This window comes from Panthera onca, chromosome B3, assembly GCF_046562875.1.
Source record: "Panthera onca isolate mPanOnc1 chromosome B3, mPanOnc1 haplotype 2, whole genome shotgun sequence".
NCBI classification, from domain to species: Eukaryota; Metazoa; Chordata; class Mammalia; order Carnivora; family Felidae; genus Panthera; species Panthera onca.
In genome coordinates, this window is record NC_138344.1 from 63019600 (window position 1) to 63045717 (window position 26118).

Sequence of the window (26118 nt, forward strand, 5' to 3'; positions counted from 1 at the left end):
AAGTGAAGGAAGGGTGCCTGGGTAGCTCAGTTGGTCAAGTGACCAATTCTTGATCTGAGCTCAAGTCATGATCTCATGGTTCATGAGACTGAGTCCCACATCTGGCTCTGCGCTGATAGTGTGGAGCATGCTTGGGATTCTCTCTCCCTCTTGTCTCTGCCCCTTCCCCACTCATGCATGCATGCTCTTGCATGCATGCTCTCTCTCTCTCTCAAAAATAAATAAGTAAACATGAAAACATTTTTAAAAATGAAGGAAAGGGGCACCTGGGTGGCTCAGTTGGTTAAGTGACCAACCCTTAATTTCAGCACAGGTCAGGTCATGATCTCATGATGGTGAGATTGAATGTCAAGTTGGGCTCTGTGCTGGGCATGGACCCTCCTTAAGATTCTCTCTCTCTCTCTCTCTCTGCCCCTCCCCATTCGCATGCACATGCACACTCTCTCTCTCTTTCACAAAAATAAATGAAGGAAATTGGGGTGCCTGGGTGGCGCAGTTGGTTGAGCATCCGACTTCAGCTCAGGTCCTGATCTCACAGCTTGTGAGTTCGAGCCCCACGTTGGGCTCTGTGCTGACAGCTCAGAGCCTGGAGCCTGCTTTGGATTCTGTGCCTCTCTCTCTCTCTACCCCTAACCCACTCTCATTCTGTCTCTCTGTCACTCAAAAATAAATAAACATTAAAATAAAAAAGAAATAAATGAAGGAAAAAGGGAGACATTCAGACAGACTCTGAGAGAATTAATTATTAGCAGACCTGCTCTACAAAAAATGTTAAGGGAAGTTTTTCAGGCATGAGGAATATGATAGCAGGCAGAAACTTGGAAATACACAAGGAAATGAAGATCTCACAAAGTGGTTTAAGTGAAGATACATATAAAAAACTTTTATGTCTCATTTTAAATTACTCTAAAAATTGTTGAAAATAAAAATTTCAGCGATATATTTTGGGTTTGTAATTTATATAAAAATATTGTATGACACTGGAAGTGCAAAGGTTAGTAGGAAGGAGTTAGGAATATGCTGTTAGAAGATTGTTACACTGCATGTGAAGCAGTATAATAGAATTTGAAAGTTAACTGTAATTAAACATGTAAATAGTAAACATAGGGGAACCATTACAAAAAATTTTTTAAAGTGTGTAAAAAGGCAATAGTGGTAATAGAATGGAATCTGAAAAGTATTCAATCCAACATCAGGAAGATAAAGAGGAAAGAAAGGAACAAAGAATGGATAGAACAAATAGTAAACAAGTAACAAGAGGGCAGATTTTACTCCAACCATATTAATATTTACATTAAATACAAATGATCTAAGCACATCAATTAAAAGAGCCAGATCAGTTAAAGAAGTAAGAGTCAACTATTTGCTACCTATAGGAAAGCCACTTTAAATTAAAATACAGGCTAAAAGTCATTCCTATTATTATCTGGCATGTTAATTAAAAGCATTTACTAATAATTCATTTTACATAATTCTTTTAACCTAAGAGACTCTGTTCTTGGTTATTTTTTGGCTGCAAACTGAAGCTAAGAAGAAATTTAAAATTCCATTCTACACAAAGTAGTTGTCTGTTTTGTTTCTTCTATTATGGAATAGTATTACTTCCCTTGCTTAGATTTGCTCTTATATTACATGGTGTTTGCTGAGTATAAACATCCCTCTGTAGTCTTTCTAATCCTTGCTGATTCACTTTGGCCTCTCTCTTGGCTGTTTGTCTTCTTAGAATTTTTCTTATAATTTAACATTTGCCTCCACTTTTCGTTTGCTTTTTTCAAGTTTCAGTTTTTAGAATATTCTGTGTGGTATGTTATTTTTTTGTAAAAGCATGACCATGAATTTTCTTGCACTGTGAGTCTGGGGAAGCTGAGTGTTTTTAAAGAGCAATTTGTTTTCTCAGGAAGATTCCCAAAGGCACATTATTTTCCAAGTCACTTTTGCAATACTTTATTTTGGTAATTAGTCTCTTTAACACACAAGGATTATTAGTTTCAAAGATGCCAAGCCTGTGAACCAGTTAAAAAGGACAGCCATTGTCAAAAAATTTTAGAGGCAAAATTTAGTTTGCAAAATACTTCCTGGTTAGTTCCTCAAGGTCTGTCAAATACTGTCTGTGAGTAGTAGTTAATTGACATGTCTGCGTCTTCAACATCAATTATTTTTCAGTAGGAAGTCCACCAGGTAAAGAGGAATCTTTATTTATATTTTAGATTGGGAGGAATGATAGAGCAACAGTACTCCCAGGGAAAGTAGGTTTGTCCAAATGGTTTTGAGGGTTGTGAGTGTGTACCTTGTTGCTGTGCCCATAGCCTGGGCTTTGAATATTGTCACGGAATCTAGTATTAGGATATATAATGAGAATATATCAGGAGGAGTAATGGGTACAGAACTTGAATTATTTCCAAGGGGGATTAGGTGATTTATTTTATTTATTAAAAAATTTTTGTTTAATGTTTATTTATTTTTGGGAGAGAGAGAGTATGAGCTGGGGATGGGCAGAGAGAGAAGAAGACACAGAATGCGAAGCAGGCTTCAGACTGAGCTGTCAGCACAGAGCCCGACATGGGGCTCGAGCCCATGAACCGTGAGATCACGACCTGAGCCAGAGTCGGTCGTTCAACTGACTGAGCCACCCAGGCGCCCCGGATTAGGTGATTTAGAACATGATCTCTAAAATCTCAAGGTTGAATAGTGTGTTACGTAAAACGTATACTTGTCCTTAGTATGCCTTATGAAGCTAAAAAGAATCTAAAGTGCTAATAGGATGAAATGACCAAATATATAATTATCTTACTTGGTTGTGTGTTTATTTGTGTGTCTGCATGTGTATGTGTATGCTCATGTGCTTGTAAGTGTGAGTGAGAATGTGAGAGAGAGTGTATATGTACACACATTTTCTTATGTGTGGTCAATTAGGCACTGAGTGTGGGTGCTCCTTTCCCAGTATTGTGGCCTGATTCAAGTTCTTAGAACCAAATAATTCAGTTTTTAAGTGAGGAGAGAGGTAGCTGAGAAAATGAGAGAGGTGGGAGGGTAGGAGAAAACCAGGAGAGTATAGGCCTGTGGAAGCCGCAATAGGGAAGTGCTCAAAGATGTGTCATTGCTGCTGGAGGTCTAGAACAGTACAAACCTGTATGGTAGCCTCAAGTTGCTATTGAGGACTTGAGATGTGACTAGTGCAAATTGAAATGTGTTGTAAGTGTAAAATAAAATGTACACCATGGGCACCTAAAATGAATATGATATTACATGGCAATTATGTTTCAATTTAAAAAATGCATACCCGGCATGCCTGGCTTACTCAGTCGATTAAGTATCCAGCCCTTGTTTTCAGCTCAGGTCATGATCTTACGGTCGGTGCCCCATATTGGATTCTGCTTTGACAGTGCAAAGCTTACTTGGGATTCTTTCTCTCCCTCTGTCTCTCCCCAGTTTGCACTCTCTCTCTCTCTCTCTCTCTCTCTCTCAAAAAATAAATAAATAAATAAACACTGGAAAAGTGCATACCAAATTTCAGAAACAGGTACAAAAACAAGAATGAAAAATATTTCACCAGTACTTTTGAAAGTAACGATTACATGTTGAAATGCTAATGTTTGGGATATACTGGGTTAAATAAAGTATAATCTTAAAATGTCACCTTCTTTTTTTTTTTGAAAAATATGGCCACTAGAAGTTTTTAATGGCACGTATGGCTTGCGTCCTATTTGTCTTGCAGAGTTTGCAACATGGAGGTTGTTTGCAAACTTGGTAAAAGTAGGCTGCCTGAGATTAAGTAATGTGTAGCAAATTCTTTATACTCAGATGAGACTGAATCATTACCTTATACTGTTAAGTCTAAAGTTAAATAACAAAACTTACCACTAAAATTTCTCCTAGACTTTTTGGTGCGTACATAAGTGATTTAATAATTTTACGCACATTGACAATGTAATATATAAGTATTTAAATGATTCTTTGAAATAAACTCTCAAATGGCTTTTCAATCTTTTTTTTAACCGGTTTCTTTTTTTCCTTTTTTGTCTTCTTTCTTTCTTTCTTTTTATTTAATTTATTATTTTTAATTTAAAAAACTTTTTTTTTTTTTTTTTTTTTTTTTTTGCATATCTGGCCAGGAAACTTCATGGTGTTATGGTCAACTTGCCGCACAACCGTGTTCAAATCTGTCACCAACAGGTTCATTAAAAACCTGGCCTGCTCTGGGATTTGTGCCAGCCTGGTGTGTGTGCCTTTTGACATCATCCTTAGCACTAGTCCTCACTGTTGCTGGTGGATCTACACCATGCTCTTCTGCAAGGTCGTCAAATTTTTGCACAAAGTCTTCTGCTCCGTGACTATCCTCAGCTTCCCTGCCATTGCCTTGGACAGGTAAGATCAGGTAGCCAGGGGTTCACATTTTTTTTTTGTTTCAAGTGCATGGAAATATTAGCATCACAAAGCAAAATGGCAAATAGTCGGTGTTCCACACTTTGCTTTGTAGTCTGCTTGGGGTCAAGTGAAAGAGAATGAACGTTTGAAACAGATGACTCACAAAAGTCATGTTGATTTCACGGCAGCTACAGAAAATAAGACCTTTAGAGAAGATGTGGCATTTGTGGGGGATACATCATGAAGTTGCTGGGGCAGACTGGATCATGATGTTGCTTCAGCTTGGTTGGAATTGGTGGCATTGGCGTTGCAATTTGTAGTAGATTGCGCATCTGATTGATAACTCTGCAGTTAGTGCTTTTTGATGTAGGATGAAAGTGTTTCTGGAAGAAAAAGGGAACAGTTCAGTGGTTATTTAACAAATGACTATATAACCAGTTGGAGTTGGCAAGACAATGGCAGAATTCTTCCGGAGGATTTATTTCCAAGCCTTTATACTGTGGTGGTGGTTGTTGTCTCTTCCCATCCTCTTTATAAGGGTGTTCATTTGGAAATGAATCATATTTTAGCTACTGCCATCATACATAATTTGATCAAATTCATCAGGGTCAAGTGTGAAGATTTCAGTAATCAACAGCTTCCTGCCTTCTCTTTTTGTTGATAGCACTTAGTGAAGACCATTTCAGATAATAATACATTTTAGAGAATAGAACTAAACAAGCAGACGAGAGCTGGAAGGCATTTTGCATCCATGAGTACTTTCGATTTCAAGATTTACAGAGAGGAAAAGTTCCTGAGGGGAAGTGTTGGCTCTCTGGCTTTATCCCCATTGGTAAATTTAACTACATTTTGGATGAATTTGGAATTTTTAAACTCGTCCGTTCAAAACACACTTAATTCCTTAATGATCTATGAGGGCATGGATTACAGAACCAATCTGTGGAGTCACTTCAGCCTCAGACCTGGACTTCTGATTGAATCAACTGCCCAGGGTCATCTGCGTGGAAGGACACAGAGTCACACAAAGTCCCCAGTGTACTAAGAGGAGTCATTGACTTTGCGGGTAAGAGAGAGGGCTCTGGAGCCTTAAGTTAGCTTTAAGTCCTATGCACACTGCTTTTTTGCTGGGTTGCTTTGGGCAAAGTGGCTTAACCTTTCTGAGCCTAAGGTTCCTCAGTAGTAAGAAAATTAAGTGAATTATTTATGGCCTGTGCTTGGAAAGGCTGCACCAATATTTGTTTGTCTTGAGGTTTCCCTTTTGATTGGCACAGCTTTCCTTAGATATATTGTCTGCAATTATTTTACCGTCAGATCTTGCTAGGAGCCACTCTAGCTCTTTGGGAGTTTATCACTAGAATTTCACCATCTACAGGGTCAGCAGAAGCAGGTGACAAAGCCAAATGTCACAGGCCAGGGTGTTTTGTGTCTGCATTCCTGTTCATAGGGGTCAGTGACCCAGCAGATGCAGCTAATTGTTACTTTGTGGGTATCTAGCCTCCGTAGGCAGGACTTTCTATTTTCTTAGAAGAGAAATCAGAAATCTGGAGTTTTACCATTTTTATTTTTTTTAAGATTTTATTTTTTAAATGACCTCTACACCCAACGTCGGGCCTGAACTCATGACCCTGAGGTCAAGAGTGGCATGCTTTACCAACTGAATCCGCCAGGTGCCCTGAGTTTTACTATTTTTAAACGTTGGCAACTAATTCTCATTCAAAAAAGATTATGTGCGTCACTCAATCCCTTCGGCAAGCTGAACGTGCCCCATGTCATGCCATTTTGCCGTGCGTGTCTCTGCCATGCTCAGCAAGATGTCTCTGAATATCTGGAAAGTGCCATCGCACAGCCCTGGAATCTAGCAGGGTAAGGTTGGAGTGAAAAGTCCACTTACAGCCGGGTGGATGGCCTAATGCATTTTGTGTTTTAATTATTCCATGTTCACAGCAGGGGTCCTTCCCACGCTCCTTCTGCCACCTGCTTGGTGAGGTCTTCCATCTTCCGTCCGCGAGGTGGGCTTTTCTTTCTTGAAAGTGTTCTTCAACCATTTTGTGGAGATACTATTTACATGTCATAAAATTCACCCATTTTAAGTGTACAAGTTGATGAATCTTCGTATTTTTACAGAGAGGTGCAGCCATCACCGCAACTGACATTTAGAACATTTCCATGACCCTAAAAAGAAACCTCCTGCTCGCTTACAGTCACTTCCCTTTCCCACCTATGGACCAAGGCAACCACTGACCTACCTTCCGTCTCTATTTGTTGCTTTTGTGGACATATCTTATTGTGGAGTCATTCGACTTGTTTTGTGTCGAGCTTCCTTCACTCAGCTTAATGTTTTCAGGGTTCATTCATGCAGTAGCTTTACAGCTTCGTCCCTTTTATCCCTAGTTCTGTTGAGATATAATTGATGTATAGCAATGTAGAAGTTCAAGGTGTACAGCAGAATGACTGGGTTTACTTATATTGTGAAATGATTGCCAGAGTAAGTTTAGTTAACATCCATTGTCTTGTACAGAAACTCCCCGACCCCCCAAAAAAGAAAAGAAAAAAATGTGGTGTTTTTCCTTGCGAGGAGAACTCTCAGAATCTACTCTTAAAATTTTGCTCCATTCTTTTTTTTTTTTTTATTGTTGAATAAATATTCCCTTGCATGGATATGCCATGTTTTGTTCACCCATTTACTAGTTGACAGGCATCTGGGTTGTTTCCACTTTCTGGCTATTGTGCATCATGCTGCTATGAGCCCTGGAAGATTTTTACAATAGGATGCAGTAAGAGCATGAACACCGGATTCTGAACATGTTGCCATCGTGCCTGGAAGCTATGCAGTAATCCCCGAGGGTTGGTTCTGGGCCCTCAGTGTTAGACAAGAAAATATGTAAACAATAAGGAATGCTTATTCTCTTTTCAGCCAAAAATCTATTGTATTTTTGCTATGATTTAAAAAAAAAAAGTACATAAGTCGTTTTAGTAGGGAAAAAAAAGACTGGTAAAAAAAATCCTATTTTATTATACAGAGAAACAGGTTACTGTCAAGTGTAAGTAGGGCGTGCATGAAGATGAAGGGAAGACAATCCTTTCTCTCACTTCTTTCTCAGATATTTGCGTCATGGCCCTGAGTCAGCAAGTTAGTTGGGAGGCCACTTCCTACATCATCTTCTAGTGATGTAAACATTAACAAAATGATTTATAGCGAGCCCGTGTGCTTTTCCAATACACAGTGGGAGCCTGGTCTTGTTACCTGTCAGTTGCTAAATGGGAATGTGTTCATGTGTGGGCACAACACCTTTACAGTGGACTGATGAGTTGTGATTAGAAATGTATGCGTACTCAGAGAAAGACATTGAGGGCATGCATAACTCTTTGTTATGCACTTTCTCTTTCTTTCCCTCCCAGAAAGAGATCTAGAACACATTTCACCACATTCCATCCATTCCTGATCATCCATGGTCATGTGCTTACATCGTATCTCTCTCAGCCTGGAACATTCTCCCCCCAGCCTGTCCCCTGCCAGACTCCACCACGGTGCCACCTTCTGTTGACATTTTCCCAGGTGCTCCTTTTCTGGTACCTCCTTTGTGCACACCTCTAGAAGAGCCATCATCTCCTGTCATAATTGCTCATCTGCATGCCTTTTTTCCGCATGGAGTTTAGGGATGTTCCTGTGTGTCTTTTCATCTTTGTAACCCAGTGCCTGGTGCAGTACCTGGCATATAGGTGGTGCTCAGAGATCCTTGTGGCAGGGAGGCACGCATGCTTATCTGACCCCATAAGTGATGAATGTTAATAGAGGCGGAAGGTCGACTCCAGCTTTGGCTGACCACAGAGACCTATGCTGACCATAGGTCTGATGACTGGTAGCAGCCCTTTCATGACAGATATGGTTCTTAGGGTCTGAAGAATTACTCAGTTTCCCTAAATCGTTGGTGATATTGAAACAAAGTGCTTTTGCAGTTCTGATCACGTTAAAGCTTGAAGGAAGAAAGGGCTGATCTGATTTTAACAAAAATCTAATCGTGCAGGCATTTTAGACGTAATTGTTCTTAGGGTCACTGAGTGATTATCATGGGAACAATGGCTATTGAGCAGGAATAATTTTTGTCAGTTGAATTGATTTTGTGCAAGGACCTTGTCAGAGTCCGTCCTTCACATGGGGCTCATCTGCCCTGGGCGCCTTGTAAATGCTAATGATATCCATGCGTGCACTGTGGCCCAAGGCTGCTTTGGATATGTCTGTACACAAATTTCTTTCTCTTAGTGGCTTTGAAAATTGCACTTACGCTCTTCTAGCCCTTGTAAAATTTTTTTACAAGTTACCCTTTACCGTTAAATTGAAAAAATAGATGTCTTTACGTAGAGGGGAGACATCCTTTATATTGAAGGCACTCTTTGGGATCTAATGCTAGTGGCAATATTTATAACTAGCTATGAAATGAAATGATTTACTTGTTTCCCTTATAGTCTTGACAGTCCTATATGACAGGGCTCTTCTCTGCTCATTTTTTGAAAAGGTACTTTTTTTGGCCTAGTGTACTTCTATTATGTGGGAAAGTCCTCAAAACTTAAGGTCTAACTTCCTTTTTTTTTTTTTTTTTAATGTTTTTTTAATCTCTATTTATTTTTGGGAGAGAGAGAGAGAATGTGAGCAAAGGAGAAACAAAGAGAGAGAGGACACAGAATCCAAAGCAGGCTCCAGGCTCTGAGCTGTAGGCACAGAACCTGACATGGGGCTCGAACCCACGAACCCCAGGATCATGACCTGAGCTGAAGTCGGACGCTCAACTGACTGAGCCACCCAGGCGCCCCAACCTTTTTTTTTTTTAACTTAAAAAAAAAATGTTTCTAAATTTATTTTTGAGAGAGAGAGTGTGAGCAGGGGAGGGGCAGAGAGAGAGGGGGACAGAGGATCCAATGCAGGCTCCAGGCTGAGAGCAGGGAGCCCGATGCGTTACTTGAACTCACGAACCGTGAGATCATGACCCGAGCCGAAGCAGGAGGCTTAACCAACTGAGTCACCCAGGTGCCCCAAGGTCTGACTTCCTAATTCCTCCAGTGGTCCTGTGTATCTTAGGCAGGATAAAAGAACTTGACTCATTTTTCCCCCTCTCGCCTACTTTTGGTGGTGTAGATTCCCCGAATGTAAACAGTATCTTCTCCCGTGAAATGAATTTTGCTTGCGCATTTTGCAGGTACTACTCAGTTCTTTATCCGCTGGAGAGAAAGATATCTGACGCCAAGTCCCGCGAACTGGTGATGTACATCTGGGCCCATGCCGTGGTGGCCAGCATTCCTGTGTTCGCAGTGACCAACGTGGCCGACATCTATGCCATGTCCACCTGCACTGAAGTCTGGAGCAACTCGTTGGGCCACCTGGTCTACGTGCTGATCTATAACATCACCACCGTCATCGTGCCTGTGGCTGTGGTCTTCCTCTTCTTGATACTGATCCGACGGGCCCTGAGCGCTAGCCAGAAGAAGAAGGTCATCATCGCAGCTCTCCGGACCCCGCAGAACACCATCTCTATCCCCTATGCCTCCCAGCGGGAGGCAGAGCTGCACGCCACCCTGCTCTCCATGGTGATGGTCTTCATCTTATGCAGTGTGCCCTACGCCACCCTGGTTGTCTACCAGACTGTGCTCAACGTCCCCGACACGTCTGTCTTCTTGCTGCTCACTGCCATTTGGCTGCCCAAAGTCTCTCTGCTGGCGAACCCTGTGCTCTTTCTTACTGTGAACAAATCCGTCCGCAAGTGCTTGGTAGGCACGTTGATACAGCTGCATCACCGGTACAGTCGCCGTAATGTGGTGGGCGCAGCGGGTGGGGTGGCTGACGCCAGCCTGGAGCCCAGCCTGCGTTCGGGCAGCCAGCTCCTGGAGATGTTCCACATTGGGCAGCAGCAGATCTTTAAGCCCACGGAGGACGAGGAAGAGAGTGAAGCCAAGTACACTGGCTCAGCCGACCTCCAGGCCAAGGAGATACTTAGCACCTGCCTGGAGGGAGAGGGGGAGCCCCAGTTTGCGCCTCCTAGGCCGCTCCTGGGCGCGGCGGACTCTCTATCCCAGGTGGCGCCAGCGGCCCCCGCGGAACCTGAAACATTGCCCGACAAGTATTCTCTGCAATTTGGCTTTGGGCCTTTCGAGTTGCCTCCCCAGTGGCTCTCGGAGACCCGAAACAGCAAGAAGCGGCTGCTTCCCCCCTTGGGTAACACCCCAGAGGAGCTTATTCAGACAAAGATGCCCAAGGTAGGCAGGGTGGAGCGGAAGATGAGCAGAAACAATAAAGTGAGCATTTTCCCGAAGGTGGATTCCTAGTAAGGATTGTAAATCCCTGGAAGCAGCAGGGAGCTCCCGCACCCCTGCCCTCCCTTCACTCTGGCCGGCCCTGCGATTTGTGTGATCTCCTTGCAGCCAACTACGGGTTGACTCTTCCTGTGTGGGCCAAATGCTTTTGGAATGAGAGGGAAACCTATACAAAATCAATTGTCCTCTTTATTGAGGGAGTATATATATTTATCTCAGTGATGTGTGTCCTTGGTATAAAGTTGGTGTTCCTCTCTGTGGAGACAAAAGCTGGATGGTGTGGAAAGGGCCTTGCTTGGAATGGGCCCTCCATGTGCATTTTCTGAGGACCCAGCAGAAATATAGGGAGAGAAGAACATCCGTGAGCTCAAAGGGAGTAGGGGCCCTCTATGGGAAGCCCAAGATAATTATGGAGGGGTGTGGCCACAAAGAAAATGCCCATTTGATTCACTCAACTATGACAAGTATTAAAAATGTTTAATATTGATCTGTATCTTCAGGGGAGATAGGGACTTGGCATTTGACACCTGACACCTTTTCTCTAGAAGGCCTGATCTTATGACTCAGTTTCTCCTGAAACCCTTCGTCTCTTTCACTGGGCTGTAGACAAGGAATGGCTGTCCCACCCCCATCCGACAGATATGGCAACCGCTGTGCCAAGGGGTGAGCGAGGAGATACTCTCTTGATTATCTTGACATTCTTCTAACATCACTTAAACCTCAGAAAATTATGTCTGCAGTGTTGGTTGGAAAACATTACAAGCACTTTACCAGGTCTTTCCCCATTAAATTGCATTTTTCAACCAAGGGGAGAGGAGCTAAGAGGTAGAGAAGAAAGACAGAAACGTCCGTACCCTGTAGTCTTCTCTCTTCCGATGTTGATCTCGTGTGAAAGGGGCTATGTCGCAATCAGTAGAAGTGAAGTGCATTGAAAAAGATGATCTTGTGCAAACTTTTGGGATTCAGAGGTAATTTAAAAATGCAGAGTTAGTGTAAACTGGATCCTCTGGAAACATCAAGCTAAAAATACTTGATTAGGAAAGGGGATTCTGCCCAAAAGAGGGAGAGAAGTCTGACAAAGATGGCTTCCTTCTGATGAGGACTCCAGAACCCAGGTGTGGCCAGTCTCGTTTTCAGTCTCTTTGCACAACTATGGTTCTCCCTCCGTTGTGGACACAAAAGAGGAACGGGACAGGGAGAAAGATTTAATCATTTTAAATGCCAAGGCAGCACCTAGCCCAGGTGAGCTCTTCACTTCCTCTTTTCCAATAAAGTTTTAGCAGGAGTCCAAGGGCATAGAGAAGGAGGAGGACAGTGTCCTCAACAGGTTAGCCTCCTGGGGGCTCTTATAAGCAATTCAAGTCAGTTTTGGGGTAGATTCACCAGGCTGAATTCCAACCACAGGTGACACTCCACTTTTAATGAGGGCAAATCAAGTGCCAGCTCCACTGTTCTCTCTAGGACATTTTGTTCTTGTTAATAGTATGTGGGGAGGACCATCCAGTGCCTTGAGCAAGCTTGAGTGAAAGTAGGCATTCTCACTGGCAACCTTCCTTCCGATTCCAAGGGCAGTGGTCCTCACGGAACCCCTCCTTTAACCACATGGGCCCCCTGGCCCTCAGAGGAAGCTCAGACTATGTGTGGGGAGTTTCTTGTGATATCTGGTGTGGTGTGGTGTCTTGTGATTCCAGAGTATGAACCCAAAGTCCCTTACTCGGAAGAGGGAAATCCTCCCTTTTTGTGTTTTGTCTCCTTGCAGTGTCGTGCGCTCTTAGCACAAACAGGGGACTGCCACATCCTCTCCGTGTGCCCCCTGCCCCCAGCCCTTTGTGCATGCCATCTATAGCTTCGTGCCCTGGTAGTTAATGGTGGCCCTTCAAGCTTATCATTCAAAACCTTCCCAATCGTTACAATTTCCACCAAGGAGAAACGTAATCTGTCAGAAAATTGTGTCTACTTTGGAAGAATTGTCAAACGTAGCCACTTTGGTGTTGTTCTGATAATATATATGTACAACTAATGCATTCGGGTGAGGCACAATTGGGTAGTTCTTTCTTATGTATGTTTGAAGCAGATGGTTGACTTCTAGCAGGTCATTGCCAGGTATATTTCTATAGTCTTTGAAGAATTACATTTTAATAAAAAACTGAAAAGTCATTTCTGAACTCAAAAAAAGTTTAATGAGCTATTTTTTTTTGTTTCTTCTTTTCACTCTCAAGTGGGCATATTAATGTAAACCATGAATGTTGAGTTAATCAAAATTACAGTGATAGTGGGAAGGTAGAGGAGAGGCAGACGGGATGATTGTACGAGACAGCAATCCTCACTTACCCTGACAAGAGGCAAATTATGTCCAAAATGGGTAGTGCAGAAGAGAGTAGAATACACATATTTAGAAATAACGGAGATGTGTGACTGTCCAACAGCTAAAATTATGGCAGGTCCTGGTCTCTGGGACTGCTTTGTTTGTTTTAAGCCTTTTTGTTATATTTTAAAACATTCTACATATCTAGATAAAAATACAAATCAACTTTTAAAAACTTCCGGATTTTGCAGCGTACCATCAGACTAAACAAAAGAAAAGAGAAGAAACCATATGCATCATTAAAGGGATTTGAGAAAAATAGGACATTTAGGTTTTCAGAGTCAGAGTAGCCAATGGCTCTCGGCTGGTATGCTCAAATAATGTCAGTTTGCTCAGATAATTCCTTTGGTTCGGCTCTAGGCACTAGGCAATTATAGGGTGTTCTCAATTCTATTTCCCCCCCGCGCCCATATTTCCTCAGTAACTAGGAGAACTATTTCTTCTTTCTTTTTTGGGGGTGTATTTATTACAGTGCATTTAAGAATTATTGCTATTTAAAAAAAAAAAATTTTTTTTTTAACGTTTATTTTATTTTTGAGACAGAGCATGAACAGGGGAGGAGCAGAGAGAGAGGGAGACACAGAATCCGAAACAGGCTCCAGGCTCTGAGCTGTCAGCACAGAGCCCGACGCGGGGCTCGAACCCACGGACCGTGAGATCATGACCTGAGCCGAAGTCGGACACTTAACCGACCAAGCCACCCAGGCGCCCCAATTATTGCTATTTTTTAAGAGCAAGTTTAAGTAATGCTAGTTTGCTTCAGAAATTTAGAGCCCACTTAATATTTTAGATTTATACAAAAATATCAAGTTTAATGAATTAAACTATTCCGGAGTTTGTTTACTTATTTATAATTGATGTCTACATCTACTTAAGAAAATATCTAAAGTGGGGCTAAGGTGTCAGCACTGAGCCTGGGTGGCTCAGTCGGTTAAGCGCCCGACTTTGGCTCTGGTCATGATCTCACGGTTCATGAGTTCGAGCCCCGTGTCGGGCTCTGGTGCTGACAGCTCAGAGCCTGGATCCTGCTTTGGATTCCGTGTCTCCCTCTCTCTCTGCCCCTCCCCCTGCTCATGCTCTGTCTCTCTCAAAAACAAATAAACATTGAAAAAAATAATATCTAAGGTGAACATAATGTAAGTACCTTTGCATTAACTACTTTAAGTCATTAGAATATTATTTAGAAAATCTCAATTAGTTTTAACTTACAATACCCTCTGCCTTAAAGTTTATTCCTTTGGTAGCATTTGGCTTCTCGATGCCTACTTTGTATTTATATATGATGTTTCCCTGGAGGATATTAAAGCACAGCCCACAGACTTTCGGTAGGAAATGATATGATCTTTATTTTGCAGATGGGGAAACTAGAGGTACAGATGGCCACGTCATTAGCCCTCGGAGACAAAGCAAGTTCGAGACAGAGCTAAAAGCAGGACTGAAGGCATTAAGGCCCAATTCTTCCACTGCACCCTCCAAAGTACTGATGCACATTATCATCCTCCATTATTACGGTTATTTTTTGAACACCCACTTGGCACATATTATTAAACTGTACTGGGGACTGGATTAAAACCTTTAAAGCCTGACAGCTGTTTTTCTCAATGTTAGTTCTCCAATTTCCTTCTGCTTCGTGATTTTTCCCTGTTTCATGGTAGAGTAATTCCGTTCAGAGTACATGTGAAGAAACCCTTAATGGAATGCCAAGATTCAGATCACTCGGCTGAGAGTAATCACAGACATCGTCTTCTGCCTCATGTGCTCCTGGTTATTTCTGCACCGAGGTCACCCTTAGTTTCATTTAAGAGTCACTGCCGTCAAATCATTCTCACCCGTTGCCCACGCTCCCGCAGGGACACTTGATACTGTCTTCTGCGAGTACATGAAATGTTAACAAGATTCATTCGTTCATGACAGTAAATATTACTGCATTTAGCAATGTTATTATAGCAGAGTATAAAGTATTTAAGGTACGGTTTCTGCCCTCTGGACAGCTTAGGGGAGAGAAAAATCCCCCACAAGAGACAGACGGCAGTAAATGCACAAGTGCTAAGAAGAGGGGCTGAAGGAAAGTGAAAATTACGTTTCTCTGAGAACGTGCGTTTTCATTAGTGATTTTGTTCTGTGGATGGTTCTATGCAAGGTTTTTCTCTAAATTCAGGAAGTTTCTTTCTCCATGAAATGCCCATTTACCTCACACAATCCTAGCACTTAGAATATGGAGGATCTTAGCCTTGTTATAATTTAAAATGAAAAAATTGGGGCCGAGGAGATTGATATATTTTTTTAAGACCTTGGACCAGGACTCATGATTTTAAAAAATGCCTAACCCATAAGCAAGATGTGGGGAGTGGAAACCAGTGCCTTTAAGCGTCATTTTCAGGCTGAAATATAAATAATTCAGTAGGCGGCCTGTTGAGATGATGAAGAAATACTTTCCTGACTAAGGCTTTCCGTTTTCTTATCTGCTACTTACTCCAGATGGGCAACCACTGCCCAGCACTGGGACATCCCCCTTACTGCAGACACTGTGTCAAGGGAGTGGATGGGAGGAGTTGGAAGGGACTCATGTGACCACCTAGTCCTGCCCCTGTCGAGATCGCGAGACACGATTAGAGAAAGGCTAAAAAACTCACTCGCCCAGGGGCGCCTGGGTGGCGCAGTCGGTTAAGCGTCCGACTTCAGCCAGGTCACGATCTCGCGGTCCGTGAGTTCGAGCCCCGCGTCAGGCTCTGGGCTGATGGCTCGGAGCCTGGAGCCTGTTTCCGATTCTGTGTCTCCCTCTCTCTCTGCCCCTCCCCCGTTCATGCTCTGTCTCTCTCTGTCCCAAAAATAAATAAAAAACGTTGGGAAAAAAAAAAAACTTAAAAAAAAAAAACTCACTCGCCCAGAATTAGTTTGCTGGAGGGTTTGACTCTGACTACGTGACCAGTGAAAGGAGACAAATGAATATGAATGCCTGCCAGTGTGCCACCTGGATACAAGATGGCCCTCCAAGATGGCCCTCCAATTGGGGCCAAGGTAACGATCTCTAGATTCATATCAAGAAAATAGTTGGCAATTTTCACAAAAACACCAAGTCATCCGTAGTAAAACATGGGAGACAAATGGCATTCTCCAGGCTGCTTTTATTTGAAATAAGAATACTCATTTTATTAACAATTGCAGCGAAACATTCGATACAGAATCTCAAGAACATTTTAATTTCTCTATTTCTATAAAGTAAGGGAAAGTGTTCAGGAGTTACCTTCCCATTAGTAAATAGACAGCCTGGTAAATTGAAACCTGGGGAAGTGAAGAGGCTTGTCTTTCTTATTTTTTTAAGTTTATTTATTTTTGAGGGAGAGAGAGAGGGAGAGAGAGGGAGAGAATGAGCATGAGCCAGGGAGGGGCAGAGAGAGAGGGAGACACAGAATCTGAAGCAGGCTCCAGGCTCTGAGCTGTCAGCACAGAGCCCCACACGGGGCTCGGACTCACAAACTGTGAGATCATGACCTGAGCCGAAGTTGGAGGCTCAACCAACTGAGCCACCCAGGAGCCTTTAATGTTTATTTTTGAGAGAGAGAGAGAGATGGAGAGAGAGAGAGAGCGCGCGCGCGCGCGCGCGCACACACACACACACACACACACACACACACACACGCATGAGTGGGGGAGGGGCAGAGAGAGAGGGAGAAACAGAATCTGAAGCAGGCTCCAGGCTCTGAGCTGACAGCACAGAGCCCCACGCAGTGCTCCAACTCCTGAACCATGAGATCATGACCAAAGCCGAAGTCGGAACCTCAACTGACTGAGCAACCCAGGTGCCTCCAGAGGCTTGTCTTTCTGAAGGCAACAGTAGAGGGGGATGCAAGTCCAAATCTCATTAAAACCTAAACCAATTTTCAGTTCATTCTATTGCATCATGCTATAAAAATAGGGCATAGCTATTGTTTTGCTTTGTTTAATTCTTTGCTTCTAGGTTGCAGAGGACAAGACAGATGGCTGTTACTATTGCCCAGATGTTGCTAAACAAGCAGCTATTGCTGTCGAGCCTGTTGAGCGGGTGTCTCTTATGTCGGTAAGCGTATCATTGCAGTTGAAGCTGGGACACCTGAGCAGGTCATTTCCAGACGGAGCCAAGTCTGCTCTAATTGGGTGATCACAGAGTCTCAGAGCTCAAAGTATGCTTAGAAGCCTTTATCCAGCCCTTATTTTACTAGGTGAAGACACAGGTGGAGGGAGGTCAAAAGGCCAGGCCCCGGTCAACTCTGCAGAGACCTGATGAGAAACCAGGGAGGGATGCATGATCTAAAATGATTTTATGTCAGTGTACGAGTCACAAAACACATTTTCAGCCAAATTAGAACATTCCAGTTTGTTACGACAAAATGAAGGGAAAATAGACCAGCTTCTGTTAAATAAGGAGTTTGGATGATCACAGAAGAAAGAAGTTTAAACGAGAAATCCGATAGTCACCAAAATGTTGAGTAGTTCCTACTGTAATAAACACCTTGCATGTTCAGATGGAAATGTCCCTTTGGATATGAGCTAAGAAAAGGGATTGTGTTAGAAGTAAGTGAGATGCTAAGAAATCCAGGATGTCAGCCTGGCTGCTAAGAACAACACTCTGTGCTTAGTTACTGATTTCTTTTTTATCTCTGAGACCTTAACCCTGAGAAAACTAATTTTTCCACATTGCCGCTTAAGACCCTTAAAGTTTGGTTTGAATACATTTCTAGAAAGGTATGTGAATCCCTTTTAACTTTCTTTTGTGCTAAAATAAAGATTTACATAATTATATAATTTATATACTAAAAATGTATTTTAATACATAGAGCGGGAGACCCGATTTAAAACAAAACAAAATAAAAGACAGGAGCCCCTGGGTGGCTTGGTCAGTCGAGCGACCGACTTCAGCTCAGGTCATGATCTCTTGGTTCGTGCGTTGAGTCTGAGCCCCATGTTAGGCTCTGTGCTGACCGCTCGGAGCCTGGAGCCTGCTTCGGATTCTGTGTCTCCCTCTCTCTCTGCCCCTCCCCTGCTCATGCTCAGTCTGTCTGTCTGTCTCTCTCTCTCAAAAATAAATAAACATTAAAAAAGAATAAAACAAACAAAACCCCCCAAACCCAAACCCTATAGGATCAGAGACCTAGCTCAATATAGAAGTTACGGTTTGGAATCAAAGATAGGAATGAAGTATGACACTCAATGCATGGATAATGATCAGAAGCAGTAGGGTTCAGCGCCCAGGATTGATTGCCACAGAGAAATTGCTAAACTTCTCTTCAGCTACTAGGCACAAGCAGTGTCTCACCCATCCCGCTGGCGGAGGCAACATGCCAGGAGTAGAACACTGTAATCTCACCTGGCATCCAGCAATGGAAACTGCGGCTAGCCTCGGGAATGTTCTGGCAACTCTTGAATTCTTTACAGATCCAGAATTGCTACAGGTGACCAAACTTTGGAGCCAGCAATATAACTGGAGAATGAAGCAGCCTGTTACTGCGAGGGAATTCTCTGAGAAGGGAAACAGATTTCTCCCTTACTGGTGAATGACTCACTTGGCAGAGATGATCTCTGGAGGGCAGAACTGAGATTAAAAAAAAAAAAAAAAAAATCAAAAAACATTCTGGATTTTAGAAGATGTCTTCATGATTTATTTGTCTTACTATCTTAAAAAGAAAAAGCCTCTATTAGCTTTCTGGGTCATGAACGTAAAGCCGCACTGTTTGTGTGTGTATGTGTGTTGATTCAAAAAAAAAATTTTTTTTAATGTTTATTTCTGAGACAGAGCATGAGTGGGGGAGGGGCAGAGGGAGAGGGAGACACAGAATTTCAAGCAGGCTCCAGGCTCTGAGCTGTCAGCACTGAGCCCCACGTGCGGCCCGAACTCACAAACCGTGAGATCATGACCTGAGCCGAAGTTGGTCGTTCAACTGACTGAGCCACCCAGGAGCCCCTGTGTGTTGATTTCTATGCATCTCCACGATCTCCTGGCATAGTTTAGTTTTCTCCGCACCCCCTCCCCCATGCCGAAACTCATATCATTTGAACAAGTTAAACAAGGTCATATGACAACACCTGGGTTAACTCCTTTCTCTTAAAAATTTCAAGGGATATCATTATGTATTTAGGCTAACAAGATATGGACAAATGGCAAACTTACTTCCCCCTCGATTTTTAAAAGGGGGACATTCTCTAGCACTTCAGGCTGCGAAGCACTCCACGGTAGACGGGAAGAGGGAGGAAAGGGTTGTGAATCAAGGAAATGGGAAGGGAGAACATTCTCCAGTTTTCTTGATTAATATTTACCAAGGAGGTACTGAATGTCTCTGGGTTGGGCAGCTCTAGGGGGGTCCATGGTGCCTCGCAGAGAAGTGGCCTCATCACCATATACTCTTTGAAACAAGGTTTTTAAGTTAGTGGTTTTCAAAGCATATTCATGGTTCAACTGCACCAGGATCACCGAGGGGTTTGTTAAAATGCAGATTCCTGCACTTGACCCCAGACCTACTAAGTCAGGGAATAGGGACTAAAATGAACATTTTATTTTATTTTTTAAAAATGTTTATTTATTTGTGAGAGAGAGAGAGAGAAAGAGAATCCAAAGTGGGCTCTGAGCTGCCAGTGTAGTGCCTGATGCTGGGCTTGAACTCATGAACCTTGAGACCACGACCTGAGCCCAAGCTGGGTGCTCCACTGACTGAACCACCCAGGTGCCCCTATAATGAACATTTTAAATAAAACATAAAATAATCCCTATAAACAATAAAATCTGAGAATCCATTTTTAGCAAATTTATTTCATAATTTTGAAGTACTAGAAATATACTAAACATGTACTAAACTTAAAGTGCATTTTACTTTGAGTAAAAATAGGGTCACCTGCTTCAGAACTTACTGTTCGTTCTTCAAGTCTTTATTTACTTCCCTGTTCACGTCTCTTGGTTATGTGGGTGGCACCGTGGCTGAGCAGGATTGGGAGGTGTGGGAGGGAGTGCAGTCCATATAAAAGGGGCAAATGAAATAAAATATGGACTTCTTTTTAAGTCTGCAGATTTTATATAAATACAAAGGTATGAAAACTTCAGTCTTTCAAAGTCACTAATGGTCATTTGATATTAGATAGTAATAATATACACTAAGTTATTAAAAAAAAACCCATTCTGTTCTTTTGAGATTTAATTTTTACTTTTCCAGTTTGGATGACTATTTATTTATTTATTTAATTTTTTTTTTAACATTTATTCATTTTTGAGACAGAGAGAGACAGAGCATGAACAGGGGAGGGTCAGAGAGAGGGAGACACAGAATCTGAAACAGGCTCCAGGCTCTGAGCTGTCAGCACAGAGCCCGAAGCGGGGCTCGAACTCATGGACCTCGAGCTCATGACCTGAGCTGAAGTCGGCCGCTTAACCGACTGAGCCACCCAGGTGCCCCGGATGACTATTTAAAGATGGATCTGAACACAGTTCAAACATATAGGATATTTGGGTGCAGCGGCTTCTTGAATCACACCTAAAAATCGAAGAAAAGCGAATTTCTGCGAGTTTTTTTTTTTTTTTAACAGACAGTCAGCACCATCTAGTGGATACAAATAGCCTCTTTTCTTGAATTTAGTCCAGTGAGGAGGTGAAGAGAGCAGGCTTTTGGAACTGGCTTGGAACCTCAGTACCAGTCTTAGTTTCTGAGTGACCTCAGAAAAATTACTTAACCTGTCTGTGCTCTGCTTCTCAACTATAAATCTGCATAATAATAGTGCCACCTCATAGGATGTTATGAAGTGAGATGATACATCTAAGGTATGTCCTAAATGCTCAGTAAATGTTATTTTTAAATAACACTGAGCCATAAACTCACAGGATATGGGAGCTGTTCAGCGGCACACGCTTTTAACTGCCTTCCAAAAGAAATGGCTGTTGAGTCTAGTTTACAGAATGTATGATAGGAGGCTTAATGAGGTTCCACTCCCAAGTGTGCTGTCACATTTTGCTGAAGCTTATGGTAAGAAAAGGGAAATTGGGGCAACAAAGCTGGAATGGCAGCTGGGTCCCAGATGGAATACAATGCGGGCTCTCTCTCATTCATTCAAATCTGACTCCACTTAGCAGGAGAAGGTCAAGGGTAGAGAGAGATTGAAAACGAAAACCAACTTTGAAACCAACACTGCCCTAGGTCACCAACCTGTAATGAGACAGGGACATTTTAACTTAAAATATCTTGACTCTAGGAGAAATCTTCATGAATTATTGAAAGGCTTTCAATACTTTCTAGAATGTGTCTGTGCTTTTTGTTTTTTTAGAAATGTTTTTTAAATTAAAAAAAGTTAATGTTTATTTCTGAGACAGAGCATGAGCGGGGGAGGGACAGAGAGAGAGGGAGACACAGAATCTGAAGCAGGCTCCTGGCTCTGAGCTGTCAGCACAGAGCCCGATGTGGGGCTCGAACTCATGAACTGCGAGATCATGACCTAGAGCTGAAGTCGGACGCTCAGCCGACTGAGCCACCCAGGCGCCCCTGTCTGCTTTTTGAACACAACACTTCAGAAAACAGCACAGGGTGCTCTCTGACATATCTGAATATGAACCGTTTTGAGGGCGTCACCTGCAATAGCTGACAGAAGTCAGGAAATTAACAACAAAGACACAGTGTATTGTGTACTAACACATGACATATACAATTTGTTAAAATTTGCCCTCAAGGTGCATATAGCCTCTCTGCAGTTCACAGGTAATAGCAGGAGGTAAATAAAGAAAGTGACAATGACAGAAAATGAGATGAGTTTCCTGCGAAATGAAGTCAGTGGGGACTTACTTTTAATGGTAAAGTTACAGTGAAGAAACACTGTTTCTATTGAGCCTGAATTTTCTTTTCACTTGCTTCTTAGGTATCTCCTGTTGTATATATTTTAAAAGCAAAAGTTAAAAAAAAAAAGGCAGATGGGTCATAGCCTTGATTTTTCTTAAGTTGATTTTCTCTCCCACATCCCCAAGAAATCTGAAATATGTTATTCTCTTGAAGAGCACCATTAGTCACCAAAAATACAAATGGAAAGAATGGCCTTTATTCACAGAATATTACAATTGTGCAGACACTTGGAGTTTGTTTAGTGTCCAGCTACTCCAAGAGTAGCCAGTGGATAAGAAGCATTGGCATCACATGGGAGCCTGTTAGAATCTTGGGTCCCACCTGACGCATTGAATCAGCATTTAACAAGAGCCTCAGTTGATTTATCTGCACGTTAAAGTTTGAGAAGCCCTAGAATTGTAGGTTCATTTGCTCTCAGATACAGCCCCACAATCAGTATGTTATGAAATCTCCTCAGGTGATTCCAATGCAGTAGAGTTAAGAACTGTAAAACTAGTCCACATTTGGGGCACCTGGGTGGCTCAGTCGGTTAAGCGTCCAGCTGGCTCAGGTCATGATCTCGCGGTTCGTGAGTTCAAGCCCTGAGTCCGGCTCTGTGCTGACAGCTCACAGTGTGGAGCTTGGTTCAGATTCTGTATCTCCCTCTCTCTCTGCCCCTCCCCCACTGGCACTCTGTCTCTCTCTCTCTCTCTCTCTCTCTCTCTCTCAAAAAAAAAAAAAAAGCATACAAAAAATTTAAAGCAACAACAGAAAAACTAGTCCACATTTCTCAAATGAGGATATTATGGCCCACAAAAGTTTAACAGATTAACCTAAGATAACCCAGCTATTTAGTATCAGAATACAAATGATGTCATCTCTCCTCTTTATTTAAAAAAACAACAAATGAACAAAACTAAACAGAGTCAAGGGAACAGAGGATAGGAATGTGGAGCTGGGGATTATTATTTTATATAGGGTGGTCAGGAAAGAACTGCCTGAGGAAGCAGGCTCTATTCCTGAGGGAATAGAGGAAGTGAGCCATGTGGATAGCTGGGCAACTGTATTCCTGGCAGAGGAAGCAGAGGGCTGGAGTGTGTTTGAGTGTGTGTGTGCGCGCATGCACGTGGTGGGGGTTAGGGGAGTGGTGGGAGGTTATTCCATCTTGGAGGAACAACAACAAAAAATAGTGTTCCAAATTCCCAACATATTGATCTTTGGGATGCAGAAACAAGAAATCAAAATTTCCAGCAATTCTCAAAGCCTTAAGTTATTCTTAAAATATTTTGAACCTTCTTCATATTCTTGTTATCATGCTATCTGAATCATTTTTATAAAAGTGTTTATAAGAACTGTAGCCTATAGCAAATATTCAAATACTGGAGAACACAGAGAACATGATTGGGTACCATTTGAATAACGTAACATACAAATCTTCAAGTGAGGTTAACAGCACTTTGCAGAATCATAGGGTGGGAATTGCCAATTGAAGGACTCACTTTTGAGTCAAAACTTGCTATTTCTTGGAACACAATTCATAGAATTTGTATAAAATATACCATGAATATCAACTTATTAATATTTATTTTATTTGCAAGAATGACTCAGCAGCAGACAGGGCCAGGAACACACATGTGGAAAATGGCACCAGTTCCACGCAAGACTGACAAATCAGATTGTGACATGCTCCAATCCAGGTTCCGAGAATGTTGACCTTAACTTCTGACACAGTGCTCGCATTTCCTGCTTTTGGTTTCACCTTGACATCAGAGGATTTCTTCAGCAACATTTCTATGTTGATTGATAAACTTTAATTTTCATAGGAGAATTAGAATATACTTCTTCTAATTTCTCAACTTCTTTTTTTTTAATTTGGAAAAACATACACATTTTCTGAAAAAAGCTGGGAAGAAATTCCTGCGCAGAAACACTAACAAGGACAGTGACGCTAGAGCTAAGCTTACCAGGGAGAGGATGGTAGGACTGGAAGTCTGAGAGAAAACATAGAGCCTGGTCATTTAGGACCCGTGGGCATTGTAAAGACTGCGTGAAGCAGAGGAGCCACGGAGTGTCCTGAGCGGAGGAGTGACATGGTCTGCCTTTGGATTTGAAAGCATCTTTCAGGCTGCTGTTTGAAAGTAGTAGAGGCAAGGAAAGTTAGGAAGAAGGTTGTTGCAAAAATCTAGGTGAGAGGTGATGGCAGTATGGACCAGTATGGAAGCACGGAAGGTGGTGAGCAGTAGTTAGACTCTGGATATATATATTTTTTTATTTTTAATTTTTTAATTTTTTTTTTAACGTTTATTTATTTTTGAGACAGAGAGAGACAGAGCATGAACGGGGGAGGGTCAGAGAGAGGGAGACACAGAATCTGAAACAGGCTCCAGGCTCTGAGCTGTCAGCACAGAGCCGGACGCGGGGCTTGAACTCACGGACCATGAGATCATGACCTGAGCCGAAGTCGGCCGCTTAACCGACTGAGCCACCCAGGCGCCCCATCTCTGGATATATTTTAGATGTAAAGCTGGTAGGGTTTATAACAAACCGATTGTAGCATCAATCAATGGATGGAGGAATAGGAACTGAGGATGACTTCGAGGTGTTTTGGTCTTAGCCTGGCAGGAAGGAGTTACCATTTACTGAGATAGATAAGAGAGTGGAGTGGTAGTGGGTATGATCGTGGAGAGGTTTGTTTTTTGACATGTTATGTTTGAGATGCTTCTTACATCTAAGTGGAGATGTCATATAGTCAGTTAGATAAACGTGCGGAGTTCAGGGGAGAAGTCCGGGTTGGAGATAGAAACGCAGAATTCAGTACTATATAGATGGCATTTACCGCCAGGTTTTATTTTATTTTTTTTTTAAATTTTTTAACGTTTTTTTTTATTTATTTTTGAGACAGAGAGAGACAGAGCATGAACGGGGAGGGGCAGAGAGAGAGGGAGACACAGAATCAGAAGCAGGCTCCAGGCTCTGAGCCATCAGCCCAGAGCCCGACGCGGGGCTCGAACTCATGGACCGCGAGATCGTGACCTGAGCTGAAGTCGGACGCCCAACCGACTGAGCCACCCAGGCGCCCCTACCGCCAGGTTTTAAACCCAGCACTGCCCTAGATTGTAGCTGTGGTTCCCTGACCAACTCACTTTACCTTTGTCTATTTGCTTCACTGAAAAACACTCAAAGAATACACATGCTAGCTACCTAAAGTAACAAGGCTAAAGGGGCTGTGTATGGGGAAATGCCTTGTAAACTGTAAAGTGCTGTCCATACTAGAAAGCAGAAATTTGATGGTGCTGGGATGAAGAAAATCAGTTTGGGAACCCATGGAAATAGTCTTTATGTGCCGAAGATGAGCGAATCCCCCCCAAAAGAAAGTGCAAATAAAAATCATTACTAGTTTGGACTGTAGCCCAACTTTGCAAAACTAGTATTTTTTATTTAAATGAAATCCAAAATTTAGCAAGAACTTCATGTAATCTTTTTGGGTTGCACAACAATCTTGTGAGGAATTACTGTCATTCCCATTTTACAGAGGAGGAAACTGAGCTCAGGGAGGATGCCAGACCTACAGAGCATCATCATACTATGGTAGACAGCCACATAAGCATCCAGACATCCTCCTTCCGAGTTCAAAGTGAATACGAACGATCCACTCCCCAGCCACACTGTCCTCGGATAGGCGGAGGAAACAGTTAAGACTGCCCCAGCTCTCGGGACTCCCCTCAGCTTTCCTCGCCGCCCTTGGCCCCCCCCCACATCTCATTTCCGCATGGTACAGCCCTTTTCTCTTATCGCGATACCGGAAGCTTCGTGCTTCTGGTTGCCAGGGGAACAGCGTCCCTGGAGGCAGGAGGGCTTTAGACGCACAGCTCCTTCCCCTTCCAGAAAAGCTGCGGTGACGGGAAAGAACCCTCCCCTTTGGGGGACAGGGGGTGACGCTGTCAGCCGGTGCGCTTCTGCGCCCGTCAATGCTTTGCTGTCTGGTGACTGGCTCCCAGAGTTTCCGCCGCGAAGGTAAGGCACCGCACCTGTTAGGACACCACCTTTAACGCCGCGCGACTGGCGGAAGAGTGAGCGAGGCAGTGTCGTGTCAGGGACAGCCCCTGGGCTGTCAGGGAGAGGGGCAGGGCCAATGAGAGGGCGGGGCGGAGTCGTGTCCGGCTGCTGGGCCCGGAGACTGGCTGTTAGCGCGAGGGGGCAGGGCCAGCAGGGGGGCGGGCTCAGCCGGGATGGGCGGGGCCTACGGGGGCCACGCTACGG

General features: G+C 42.9%; 2 protein-coding genes across 4 annotated transcripts in view; both read left to right on the forward strand.

Moving 5' to 3' along the window:
* Positions 1–13481, forward strand: part of GPR176 (G protein-coupled receptor 176) — a 131870-nt gene extending 118389 nt beyond the window's left edge. Inside the window, exons 2-3 of the mRNA XM_060618979.3 lie at positions 4113–4365; positions 9558–13481. Of these exons, the coding sequence (XP_060474962.1) occupies positions 4113–4365; positions 9558–10680 (1376 nt within the window). The 3' untranslated portion in view covers positions 10681–13481. The remainder of the gene's footprint in view (positions 1–4112; positions 4366–9557) is intronic.
* Positions 13482–25669: 12188 nt separating this feature from the next.
* Positions 25670–26118, forward strand: part of FSIP1 (fibrous sheath interacting protein 1) — a 197093-nt gene continuing 196644 nt past the window's right edge. For 2 of the 3 annotated variants that reach the window (XM_078448482.2, XM_078448480.2), the window contains exon 1: positions 25670–25872. The gene's annotated coding sequence lies outside the window, so the exon portion shown is untranslated. The remainder of the gene's footprint in view (positions 25873–26118) is intronic. The other variant, XM_078448483.1, reaches the window with a different exon arrangement.